Source organism: Pteropus vampyrus, unplaced genomic scaffold (genome assembly GCF_000151845.1).
Source record: "Pteropus vampyrus isolate Shadow unplaced genomic scaffold, Pvam_2.0 Scaffold11, whole genome shotgun sequence".
NCBI lineage: Eukaryota > Metazoa > Chordata > Mammalia > Chiroptera > Pteropodidae > Pteropus > Pteropus vampyrus.
The window spans coordinates 3,500,429-3,514,321 of NW_011888792.1; the positions used below are offsets into that span (position 1 = coordinate 3,500,429).

Below are 13,893 nucleotides of genomic sequence, written 5' to 3' on the forward strand. Positions count from 1 at the left end.
ATGGTACATCACACAAAATTCAGTAAGGCTGTAGTAAGTTGTAACAGGAAAAGAAAGATATTGAAGTGCCTTAGGGAACTTTACCTTTGTCTTCAAGGCAGTGGAAAAGGACACGACTTGATCAGATTTGCCATTTTAGAAAAATTTTCTTAGATGTTTTGTAGGGAGTGAATTGTAACTGCTTTGGCCATTTTAAACTATAACAATAATCTAGACAAGAGAATATAGAAAGATTGGGTACATAGAATTAGATTTAAGGCATTAAGAATGATTCCCAGTTTGGCTCTTGGGAAGTTCTGGGGATAGTGGCATTATGAAGGCTTTGTCTTGAGACTGCACATTGCTATGACAGCATGCTGAAAATGAGAAGTTAACACATTGCTAACAGTGATTAGCAAGCTTCATAAATATAAGGTCTAATAATGTAAAGAGTATATTCATAGTAAACTAATAAATTTCCTAAATGTTATTATCTGAAATCAATGCTTAAAATAACTTTGCTTATTTGTCTGTTTTTGAGTATTAAGAAAAAAGAATACAAGTTATTTGTTTAAAAAAACTTTAATAGGTTTTTATTGAAAAATAAAAAATTCATAAACAGTATGAAACAGTGTAATATGAAAAAAAGCATGCCAATGTGTGGAAATGAAATTTCAAAACAAAAACTTTCTCATTTGGGTAAGATATTTAACTCATTACTAACTTAAAAGTGCTTCAAGATGGTCTGAAAGTGCATTTAGTTTTTTTTTTTGTACCAAATTCAGGTAAGATAATGATTTTTACAAAGCATAATAAATTATAGAATCAGGGCATTTTGTCAACTATTTGGTCTAACCCTCCAAACCTAATTTTATAGATTAAAATGAAAACCGTTGCAGAATCGTTACATGATTTGCCCATAGTCGTTGAGACAGTGAATAACAGAATCAGGTTTAGGATCCTTCTGATGCACTGCATTAACTCAGTAAACATTATTTTAGTTATTTTATCATTTAACAAATAATTTAAAAGTATCATCTCTGTCACATTTGGTTAGAAAGCGAGTTGGGATGAAGTGTCTAGGACCGCAGACTAGGGCATCTCCTTTTTGAAAATTATTACATAGTTTTCAAGGGGAAAAGCCTCTGAAATTTAGCCTTGTATTTGCCTCTTCATAGAAATAATGCAGACTGGTTAAGTTATATCACATAGGGGAGGGTTTGTGACCTAGCTTAATGATTCTTATACACCCAGTTCACCGTATACACCATGTGATTTTTGCTACTTTTGCCCTATTCTGATTTTGACTTGCTTGTTAAACTAGTCCTAGTTTTAACTCGTTAAACTAGAGTCACTGCAAACAATATGCTGTTAATACATTATTAAAAAAAAAAACTGAAAGATTCCCTATATCATTTCTTTAAAAAGGTTTTATTTTTCATTTATTTTTGTTTAATTTTTAAATTTAGACTAGTTCAGTGAAATCCTAAGCTCTGTAAAAAGCCTAGGTTTTATTAAAAGTTGACCAAATTCAAAAAGAATGAAAATTTCAAAACCTTTAAATCTCTATGAAGAGAATGCTAAAAAAGTCTTAAGTTGACGGAAGACCATACCGGACTCTTGTACAACAATGAAAGCTTTGTGCTGGCTTCAAACATTTCATGACATAGGTCACAGGCAGAGGCAGGCCCCTTTATAAAGCTGGTGAAAGCTGAAAAATTGTAGATTTGTTTTCTGAAAACTTATGAACCATTTAAACTGCTTTCCAATGTTTGTTATTTTTAACTGCAAAATGATATATATTGAAGGCTATAATGTACTTTCATAAACTGCTCTTCTCTACTTATATTTTTTATTTGCTTAATGTTAACTAGACTGGCAGAAGCAGGCATAGCTGATCAATAGTGTAGTACTTTACATAGATTCAAAATAATTTTTAAGAAGTTATTTTTTCACTCTATTAGTATTTAAGAATTGATAGCAATCAATCAGTTCATATTTATTGAGGAAATACTATGAGTTAGAGATTATACTAGTTTGTCTTATGATGATAACAGTGGATATAGGACAAACTCATCCCTGCCTTCATGGACCTTATAAATATTCAATACATTATTACAAGAGTGATGAAATCACTGAGGATGTTGTGGGGCCACATAAAGAACTATTAAAAAAAGTGATTATATAGTTTCAATTCAGATATGCTGTTTGAGATCACTCTGAAACATCCTTAAAAAACTTTGAAACTTAGTCTTTTTTTGTCACTTTGCTCAGGGTAAGCTAGCCTTTTAATATTCTCTTTTGGGGAATCTACTTCAGAGCCATCTAATACTGACTATTATGCTTTCAAAAGAAATATCCATACAAAAAGAAAAACAATGTAAGAAATCAAGTTATAGTTAGTGTTTGATAATGGAAAAGAAAAACTGAAGTTTCACAGATTAATTTGGAAGAAATAGTAAGATGTTGGAAAGCTGTGCCTACCTCAGAACTTCCAAATTAGTTCCTTTATAATTGTTTGTTTTACTTATAACTTTCTTGCAAATAGTTGGGTCCTGCCCTACTCAGATATAAATTTTTCGAATACACGGTGGTGATATCTTCTGGATAGTGCTTCACACATAGAATATACTCAATAAATATTTGTTGAATAAGTGAAAGAATGAATTCTTAAGACTTAAAGAACTAGTTCATTTGATATTAATTTTTTTAATTAAAAAATAAGATTGCTTTATAGGTTTGAACAATATTCAATATATTCAACTTTATTTTTTCTTTTCTTTTTTTTAATGCTGTGAATACATCTGGAGTCTGTACTTTATCTTTGGTGGCCCACCCAGCCTCTGACATTGAGAGTATTGGATTTCCAATGATGACCTCTTAGGTTACCCCAGTGTCAGTGGATATTTGTCATTAAGTCTGACTTTCAGCTGTGCTGGCTAAAAGAGGAGCCTGACTTTTAAAAAAGTATACCAACATGTATAAGCACGCATATGAGCGTGCACACGCACGCACGCACGCGCACGCACACACACATTTTTAATTGTTTAGTGCGATGTTAATTATTGTTTTGTTTGGTGATTACTGATTAATAGGTTAGACCATTGACCTTTGTGTAAGATGGTCATCAGTTGTTCAGATTAGATTGTGAAAACTGGATAGCAACTGATTACAGATTTGAAAAGCAGCTATTTGATGAATGGTGAGAGAAAATAATGTTTGCTTGTTTGGTCAGATTAGAAATTTACTGCCTTAAGATAGGTCACTTTAAGATACTACTTATTGAAGTATGGTGTGATCAACGTTATCTCAGCTTCTTTTTTGCTTATCTTTATACCTGTCAGTAAGACAAACTACAGAGACAAGAGAGTCCGAGTCATTGGTTGGTTATTTTCTCTGGTGAAAGAAATAGGTTTTATGAAGTTTCAGATTTACTTACATTTGCCTACTTAAGGTTTGGATTTTGTTTTTTCCCCCTCAATATTTTATATCTTATAAAATAAAACAAAATGACTTATTGATTGCAAACATTTAATAAATATTTATGAAATGGATAAAATAGAAAAAAGCAGCCATAGCAGTTTGGCTACTCTATATTCATAAGAGATGATAGTTCTCTGACAACTGGGTTATTGTGAATTTGGAAAGCCATGAATTTATCTTACTTTATTATTATTTTTTGTCTCTAAGAAGTTATAGAAGAAAGCCTGAAAGTTCTTCAGATTCATTTAAATGAATCTCAGTTCGATCTTTTGTATCACATATACATTATATTAATAATAGTTAAAAGCTGATATCAATACTTCTGACATGACTTATAAAACAATTTATTTTATCTCATTTAATCATGTCAAAAATCATGGTTAACATACAGTTCTTACTTGAGGAACTTAAGAGATTCTGTAATATTGTCCAAGGTAAATGGCAGAGTTAGAGACCCAAGCCCAGTTTTCTGATTCAGCTTTTCTATATACCTCATCTAGAGTTTCAAAGTAAATAAATTTTGATTTAAAAATTAAGACACATTTAAAAATAAGAAATGATGTACAACACTATTGGGTAATATGTTAGGCATGTAGCAAAGTATAAGGCATGGCTTCTAGCTATAGGGTGTTTATAATCTAATTGGAAAAATGGGAACTATACGTAAAAAGAGAATAACAGTACAAGATAGTATGTATAAAATGAGTGAGTCAAACTGTAAGCCCCATAGAGAAAGAAGAGATTGCTGAGGATTGGAACTACTCAGGATGACTGCAATGGGTTGTGCTGGAAGGGAGCACATAATTGAGCCAGCATAGGATTGGAGGACATTTTAGAGAGAAAGTAAGGAACGAACAGGAATTTGTAAGAACCCTGGAGCCCTTGGAGTAGTTTACATACTATGGTAAAAGATTTGTGGGAAGTGTGGGCAGAGAGGCAGGTGAGGGTCACATCGTAGAGGGATTTGAATTCAGGGCTAGGATCTTAGGATTTATTTTTTTATGGGCCATGGGAACCACTGAAAGTTTTTTTGTTTGGACATAGCTTATTGCAAACAGTACATATTTCTTTATGGTCAAGGGACCTGAAGTTCAGAGCTTCTTTTAATCAATAATTTAATCTAAGAGCTAAGTAGCCGTTGCCATCAATAACATGCCTCAGGACATTAATATTTTGTTTTGGGCAGGGGCTGGATATAGGTGTGTATGTTTGGGGTGGTGATGGGGTGAAGGGTGGCACTCTTCATTAGAGTTTTATAGTATCTGTGTGTGAAGCTATATATCATATGAAGAGGAAACAAAACCCATAGAAAAGGATAATAATAATTAGTCCCTGATAAAACAAACATAAACCTGAAAACTGTTTTTAAAATACTGAGATTTAAAGGTTTAATGGTTAGAGACCTAAATTTACCACATAGTTTAACTCATGGGATTTATGTAGATTTCTGGCAGTTTAGCCAACAGTTTCATTTCCTTTTGACATTAAAAGTACCCAGGAAGCCAACATTTCTGCCCTTGTCATGTCTGAACTACTGCTGCCAAGCTCCTGTAGTTCTTCTGTCAGATGAGAAGAAGTGTGGCCTTCTGTGGAGCCACCTTTCAGAATAACAAGGCTTGTGTAAAGATTCCCCATTTTTTAGATTCAGTGAACCTAATGAGAACTTGCAATTTATTCCACAGCTCTGCCAATAAGTATTTCAGCTGTAGTAAGTTAATTGACAATAGTTTTTTTTTCCTTTCTTTCTTTTTAAAAAAAAAAAATTCCTGGAAATGGTGAATGACACATTGTCATGACAGAGACTAATGATAATATTAAAAACTGAGAATTCTGGAGATGGAATCTCAGAACAAAATTCCCCAATCAAGATCAAATTTATACTTTCCTGCCTGGATTTAAAAGCTTGCAGATTTATTTAGCATATCTCTGTCTCCTTTTTCCTTTCCTTTCCCTGATGCCCATACTTATCCAGTCATTTCCTGCATCTTTCTCTCTCATGAACACTATTTTGACAAGGCCACACTCCTTCTCATTGCCTTTTGAACATGTTTTGTTCTTTTCCAACTCTATTTAGGCTCTTCCTCATAACGAAAATGAGTGTTTATAACCTAGTAAACTTAATATGAATTGATTTTTTCCTTTAAAAATGGGATGCAAAACTTGAAAGTGAAAGCTTTAATTGTTGCCCTTAAAATATGTAAGATTGTTAATAATATAGACGTTTTGGAAGTCTGATTTTTGACTTCCTGAAGATATAGGTCGGATCCATTCTGTTGTATATAAAACAGCTTTGCTTGTTTGGATCCCCAGAATCATTGTTCAAGGGATCCAAAGTCATATTAGAAATAAAGTGTACAACATTGAGACCAAATGGAATGAGAAGACCAAGCACAAGTAGAGGATACAGGTAGGATGGGTTGAAATTTTGAGGACTGCTTGAAATGAGCAATCTAATACTTAGGTACCAGCTATTAGAGTAGCACCTCTCTTTCTTGGTTTCTGGCATTGCAGGGGTAGGATAGAAAAGATAGGATGGAACATTTTCCTTTTTATTAAAGGCTATATAAATGTTAAACAAAATTTCATTTTAAATAAATATATAAATTAAGAGGCTATATTACAATACAATTTGCTATTACATGTATGCTAGCCCTTATTCCTCATGGCAGTGGCTACACTGGAATGGTCAAGAGAAAGGAATAAAATTAGTACAGTGAACTGACCTGAAACACTTGGTTATACACGACTCTTGGTTCTTTGTGGTAAATAATGGTAGATATCAAGAAATTTGAAATGTGAGAATAATAGTAATAAATTGTCAGGTTAAGTTTTCCCACACATATAGATAATCATCAACTAAATATTTACTAACAAGTAAGCACAAAATAATTCATGAATGTGTCCTGTAAGCTTGAAGAAATTCCAGCTGTCCCATTCACTCCCTCACACAAAATGTTCACTTTGGGAAAATATAAAGATTCCTGCAACAGGAATGATAGTTATTCCTGGCATCAGGCAACCACGGTTATCAAGTGTTCACAACTGGATGTAGAACTACTTAAAGGTTTAGCACAGGGCATCATCTCTAAGAGTAAACAGACCTCAATGGATTCTTATACCCTATTCATAAAATGGTGGAGAGTATCTCTAAACTATTTTAGGCAATCTATATATCTCAAATGCCTTTAATTTCACTCACAAGAGCCCATATGCAATATTCATCATGCTTGTTTTCCTGACTTGTGTTTCCCAAGAGATATACACGTTTTTGTCATTCAGTGTGTTAATTAGTAAATCATCAGTTATTGGTTGAGATACAGGTCACAAAAGTGCCTCTAGTAACCTTTTCAAGAATGTGGAATTTATTATTAGAGTCCCAAAAAACCTTTCCTGGTCTCTGCATTCTTGAATAGATGCTAGCAATACCTGGGTTATAGCTCACTCTGACTAACATATACATTTAAATGCATTGATTTTTAAAGTAAATTCTAGATGTCATAACAAATAACTATAACACTATAAAACATACTTTTGGGTACCAGTGTATAAGCCATTATATGGAGTTTTGAAATGAATGGCAGAACTTTTTGGTAACTGTAATTTTAAACATGTTACTGTACATTTTAATTTAACTTAATGTTCTTTTCCCAGATGTCCAACATGTCACTAAATGCAATATTTCTTCATTTTTAAAATCTATCTGCAGTTGAAACATCCTCTAACTATGACACTTTTGCTAGTTTTGTTCATAGACAAGCCTGTGTTTTGTCGATTGCTAGTGTGATTTAGTAAACAAACCCTAGGTGAGAGCAGACTGGGTAAGAAATCAGGAAACCAGAATTATCTTCCTCAGTCACCTCATAACTTAATAAGTCATTCAGTGTGAATGTGTTCAGAGAAACGCCCTTTTTTATTTACCCTTCTCTACTCCCAGTACATTTTTAGGAGATAATAAAATAATGTACATGAAATATAATAGGACCTATATGTTCTACTAAGTTAAACAGCTTTGGAAAGTAAAATATGCTTTTATGGGAATTCAATTAATATTTGATCAAGGAATAATTTACCCACTTGGGAGAAACATCTTTAAATTGTTATATGATAAAATGTAAAAGCAAAGACTGTATGATCTGGGCAAGTTATTTAAGTAACTTGGTTTCCTCAAGCCTTGGTTTCATCATAACTAAAATGAAGAGAGTGATAGTAAGCACTTCACAAGGTTAAAGATTAATTAGATAATAGACGTAAAACCCATAGCAATGTGTCAAGCACATATGTTTTTAAAAATGATATTGAATGGTATTGATTTTAAGAAACAAAATCAAAGGAAGTGTTTGAAGAAAATGGTCAACAGTGCCCAGGTGATCACAGGTCTCTCTGAGAAGCATGAGTGAGAACTCAAAGTTCAGTGTTGTTTTTTTTCTAGAATGTGATATATGTGTGCCTGAAAAACCACTCATTCTGCAGAGTTGCATGCAAAAAATAATAGAGCTTATGGGAAATAAGTTAAGATTTTAGCAGACCACACAAAATCTATTCAGCTTTAGGTGGTTGTTAGTTCTCCAATTACAATCCTAATAAAAACATTAACTCCATTAACTCTAGCAACATTTGTACCCAGCATCACAGTCAGCTAACCCTTTGCATCACAATTCCTCTTAAATGGAGGAGATGGGAGTTATTGAATGTTTTTGATTCCAGTGGTTTCATCAAAATTAAATACCTGGTTCAAGATACAGGGAGAAATGTCACCACAGCTTGTTCAGCTGTAATTGCAGCTTTAGGAGAGATCTTAACTTTTGAAAAGGATAGGGTTCTTGGCTTCACTAAACCAGCCCCTAGTTTTGCTAAAGGAATAGACTTATACAGAATTTTTAGCCACTCATCTCCATTTTTTAGGCCTTTATTCATTGCTAAGGCTTTCTCTTTAATTTTGATGAAAGCTTGTCCCCGATCACTTTAAACTATTAGCATACTAGGAAAAAATCATATGAACCAGCAGGACATCCACAGTCCAAATTATATTGATATTGTAAAGGTGCTGTTTTATTTTATAAAAATATGTATTGTAGGAGAATATACTGTGTATTGGATGAAAGAATTCTGAACTCCCCTAAATCTCTTTGGAACAAAGTTGTTTATAGAGAATAAAGGAATATAAATCAAGCATGTTTCTATTGTTGCTTCTGTTTCATGTGTATAAAACACTTTTAGGGATAATTTAATGGTTTTGCCACATCAAAGATATCTGTTAGCCTTTTCTTACATTTTGCTTGTGCTCATTCCTCACAGTTGGCCAAAAGTCTGAAATGATCTCTTAATCACTAGCAGAAATTCTCATTCTTGCTAATAACTACTGTTTAGAATAAATTTAATTTATATTATTCCTTTAGCAATATTTTTTCCTCCAGATACCTTTTAGAAGCACCTCTAAGGTACTTCTATCTAGTTCTAGCACTGAGAGATCAACTGTACCTGTAAAGCATTTGGGAAGATTGCTGCCCAAGATAGGCAAAGACTATTTTGGTCAAATTATTCAATGTGTGCAATGTACTTTATGTTTTATATTAGTATCAGAGTGTTACACTTTCTAAATGGCTCACTTTACCAAATCTGCCTTAATTTTTAAAAATAGTTTTGATGTTTTAATTGTCACTTTATACCAGTACTAAAGCAGCAAGTTGATACTTTACTCACAAATTATATGCCTAATTTTGTTGGATCATATTTTATGGCATTTTATTTTAGATACTTTAAGAAGAGATGATTTCATTATTTCAAGTCCTGATGTCACTGATATAGCACCAACTAGAAAGAGGAGGCAGCGGATGCAAAAAAATCTTGGGACAGAACCTAAAATGGCTTCTCAGGAACATAAGCTCCAAGAAAAGGAAAAGTAAGTTATTTTATGCTTTGCCAAATAGTGAGATGACATAAGAAAAATCTAATAGATAACCTTAATTTTTTTTATTTCTGAATTTAAGGCTATTTTTAAAGAACAAATATGATTTTAGAAATTGTAACATGTTTAAATCTATATATTTTCCCTGGTATTCAGTTAATAAGTCCTATTAATATTTAAAACAGAAGTGCTAAAAATATGTCAATTTTTTTCTTGTGGTTTTTACAAGTTAATTAAGAATGGCATGTAGAATACTAAAAATATTAGAATCCAACTTGTGTTTAGTAAAATATTTCAATCTAATTTACTGCTTTAAAGAGACCCATATAGCATTCAAATTGAGCACTTGATTTGGTTATGCTTGGGATTTTTTTGATGTGAAATGTCTTTTTCTAGTCATCTATTTATTTCTATTATATTTTAGACTTACATACTTTACTTTTACAGTTCACTTTTTAGTTCAGACTACCCTCCCTTTGATCTGCATCCCAGTTTAGTCATAACGAGTTAAGAAGTTGGGATAATAAACATTTCATTGCAGCAAAACAATCAGCATTCATAATAGTACCAGTTAAATCAAAAACAACTGTGCAAATCATTTGTATATTTGGGTATATTTGTACGCCTGAGAATTTATTTCTTTTTCTTGAAACTTTTTATTAATTTGGCAAATAGTTACTGAACAGTAGCCATATGACAGATGATATTCCAGACCATTGATTTCAAAGTGTGGAATAAGGATCCCTGGGGGTTCCCAAAGCTTTCTGGTGATTCACAGGTTAGCCCTTCTTCAGTTCCATCCCTGTGTGAGGCCAGATTTTCTTCATATATTTCAATTAAAATATGTCACATGTGATTGGATGCAGAAGCTAATGACAATCTAACAGATTTGCAAAAGTATAAAACATTGCCCTCGCAAGATTTTTTCCTTTGGGAAATGTAATGATTTCACAAGAAGAATACATTATTCATGTTACATACTGAGTTTATTTTTATTTTTAAATGAATTAATAAAGATTTTTAAATTTTCTCATTTTTAATTTTGAATATGACAGATATAGTCCATATAAACAAAAATGCTTGAGGTCCTCAAAAACTTTAAAGGAGTCCTGAGAGCAGAAAGTTTTAGAATTCTGTTATAGACAATGAGATTGCCAAGACAGGCACATATAATACATGCCTTCAGGAAACAGCCTGACAGGAGGGAGTTTTGGAGTTTCTTGCGTAAAAATAAGAATTGTAGGTTTCTCCTCAGCATAAAGCTTCCCACTGGTCCCAATGAGGATTCCTCAAGGCAGTGGGAAAAGGGTAGGTAGTTCACAGAATATTTTCCCAAACCAACAAGCCAAAGGCAAAAATATTGAGAAATGCTTTTCTTAGTAGTTTTGTTTTAATGTTCTCTCTTTCATAGTCTTTTCTTTTTTTCTTTCTGTTTTTTTTTTTTTTTTTTAACTGAAGTCCAAAGACTAAAAGAGTCTCAGAGAAACAGCAAACTAAGCTCTCTTCTGAGAGTGGAAGGGAAGCATAGGACTTATTGTTTGAAGCATAGGACTTACTGTTCAAAAAGTTAAAACTTGTAGATAAGCAAAAAGATTACTGTAGGTCTCTTCAAAGTTGTACTTAGAGGACTGAGGACTGTATGACTGGGTCACCTAAGGATCATCTGCTCTTCTAGGTCAGGGGAGTTGGCAAATTATGTCCTGTGAGTCGAACCTACTTACTTTACATAAATAAAGTTTTATGGGAACATAGGCATGTTCATTCATTATTTACTGCCTTTAGCTACTTTCATGCTACAACAGCAAAATTGAATAGTCATGACAGAGACCAAATGGCCTATAATACCTGAAATATTTGCTGTTTGGCTTTATACTTTTTTTGACACTTGCTCCAGGGGAGGTAACTTTGACTTAGTACTTATCGATCAGGACCCAGTCCCTCTAAACTCACAGAAGATTGATAAGTTGCAGAGAATTTCTCTTGGGTAGAAAAGACAACTCTAAAACATGGTTTTCTTGCCTTGTAGGGTATTATCTAGTTTGGTATCTATCTCTGTAGTCTTACTACAGCATTCTTTTTTTCCACTGTGTGTTTCAGTTTCTCATGTCTTTTGAAGCAACTTTGTCTTTTCATTGGTCCCCTTGTTAATGAGTTTAAATCTTGTTAAACCTTTGACATATGCTCACAATAAAGAAAAAAGAAAGAATCTTAGAGTTAACAGTGGAATCGTTAACTCCACTGTTGGGTTTTTATTTTCTCCACAATTGGCCTGATCTACTAGTACTTGAAAATGCCATCTGTATACTATGGTGGGTCCCTTATGTCTTCAGCCAATATATTTGAAAACCCAGTGTGTGCTAAACTCTACTGGTTTGTGTTTATCATGTAAATTTATTCATTAGCTCATAATCCCCTGGCTTCATAGAATTCAAAGTATTGTATGATCTCTTAAATAATGAACCAAAAATGTTTCCAATTTGCAAACATTAGAGTAAATGAACCATTCCTATAGATTAATCTGGGAAATATAAAATTATAAACAGTATGAAATATTCAGAAAACTGTACTTCATGCAGTCAAATTTTAAGCAAACGAGTAATGAGTATTAGTTATGTGTCAGTTATAGTACTGGGTGCTGAGGATTCAGGAGAGTAGAAAGTAGACATAGCCCCTGTCCTCATGGAACTTTTGGACTAATTGTTTGTGTGCTAAAGATTTCAGGGTCTGGAGGAAGAATGAAATATATTGGTTTTATCCTGGAGAGCTCAATCTTAGTTCTTTGTGCTCTATGTGAGAACTAACTATGAGGTTTTGAGGTTGCCAACATTTTCTGAATACATATATTGCTTAAACCAGTTTTTGATATGCATGGTACAGAGATTAAAGAAGTTTAGATCTGAATCAAAGACTAAAGGCTTTTTAGTATAGGCAATGTGTTTATTTCTACCAACATATATGCAATTAATGTTGTGTTCCTTTTCCATGTTTAGATGATCATGCCAATATTTATTTTGTATACTTTCACTACTTTAAAAGTTGATATAAACCATATTAACTTTTTGAATTGTTTGCTAATTATTATCATTGTGGACTTTTATTTCAAGTACTGATGATTAAAATCTTATTTTATGTTTTTAAATTCAAACTACTACCTATTTTATACGTTCCTAAACACCTTTTTACTCTGATAACTTATCAACAACATGTACAACAGTTAGGTTAACATACTCTAACTGTAGCCTTCCAAACAAATACAGATATGGGTAGTTTGCTGCTTAGGGGTGAAAAGATATTGACCCCTAACTCTAAACTTCACAATTCCCTATGCCCTTCTTTAAGCAATTCTATGCTTTCTAGTTCCTTCAGATATTCCCACTGGGCATCGTCTATATTTTTTTCTTTGACTTCTCTTTGCTTCTTCAGCTCTACATTTCAAGAACAAACAAAGTAGGGGAATGAATGATGGTACTATGGTTTAACTTTTTTTATGTCTACCAGATTTTGTGCAAGTTATTTCATCTTTCTAGGACTTAGTTTTCTTATCTGTGTAATGAAATGATTGAACTAAATAATCTGTAAAATCTCTCCCAATATCTATAATTCTGTTATTCTTTGAACAATTCACCACTTTCAAAACATAAGCATGATTTAGCAATGAATTACTTATACATTAACTATTAGCAATTAAAATTCATGAAAAAATATAAGATTAAAAAATATAAGATGTCCATGGATGAGAAATTTATTTATCCTTTAAATTTTTGTATTTATAAGTATTTCACAATGTAAACTTTTTAGTACATTTCCTAAATGCAGTGGGTTATTTTGTACTCTTAAAAAAACTAAATACTGATTTATGCTAATCTATATGTATATACTAATCTATAATAATACTAATCTAAAACAAAATTGTGGTAATTTTTAAATTTATTTAAACATTTATTATGATACTGTCATTAGTACAATGATAAGGAATAAGTAGAAAAGAGATACAAAGATAAATAAGGTTTATGATAAATCCTTTATATGAGATCTCTCATTTAAATTTCATACAAACCCTACAAGGGAGGTATTAATTTCCCCTTCTTATAGATGAAAAGCAACTAAGACTAGAAAGATAGTTATTTTTCTAAAGTGGCATTGTTAATATTTTATTTTAAAGCCTGTATTTGGTCCACTGTCTTATGGAGCTTATAATCTATTGAGAGACAGAGATGTACACGGATAATTTTGCGATTGCAAGAACAGAGTGAAGGAAATACACTAGCTTTAAGGTTCTAAATTGGAAAATTTGGAATTATGTTTCAAATTTTTAAAATTTCTCTCAAAGGTCAGTTGGAGTGGTTTTAGGGCATTTTATTTGAATCAGAGACCCACTTTTATCAATATTCGAGAGATATGCGTGGAACTAATTGATGCAATCTTCAATTCCATCTCATCAGCATGTCAATATTTGAAAGTCATTTAATTTGTGTTCATGGTTAAAAAGTAGAATAGCCAAGTTCCTTCTGAGTTAATGGATGGCG

General features: G+C 32.4%; 1 protein-coding gene across 1 annotated transcript in view; it reads left to right on the forward strand.

The window, feature by feature from the left end:
• The window catches only part of XRCC4 (X-ray repair cross complementing 4), a 235,231-nt gene that overhangs the window by 144,381 nt on the left and 76,957 nt on the right, over window positions 1–13,893 (forward strand). Inside the window, exon 7 of the mRNA XM_011378956.2 lies at window positions 9,214–9,361. Coding sequence (XP_011377258.1) covers window positions 9,214–9,361 — 148 coding nt within the window. The remainder of the gene's footprint in view (window positions 1–9,213; window positions 9,362–13,893) is intronic.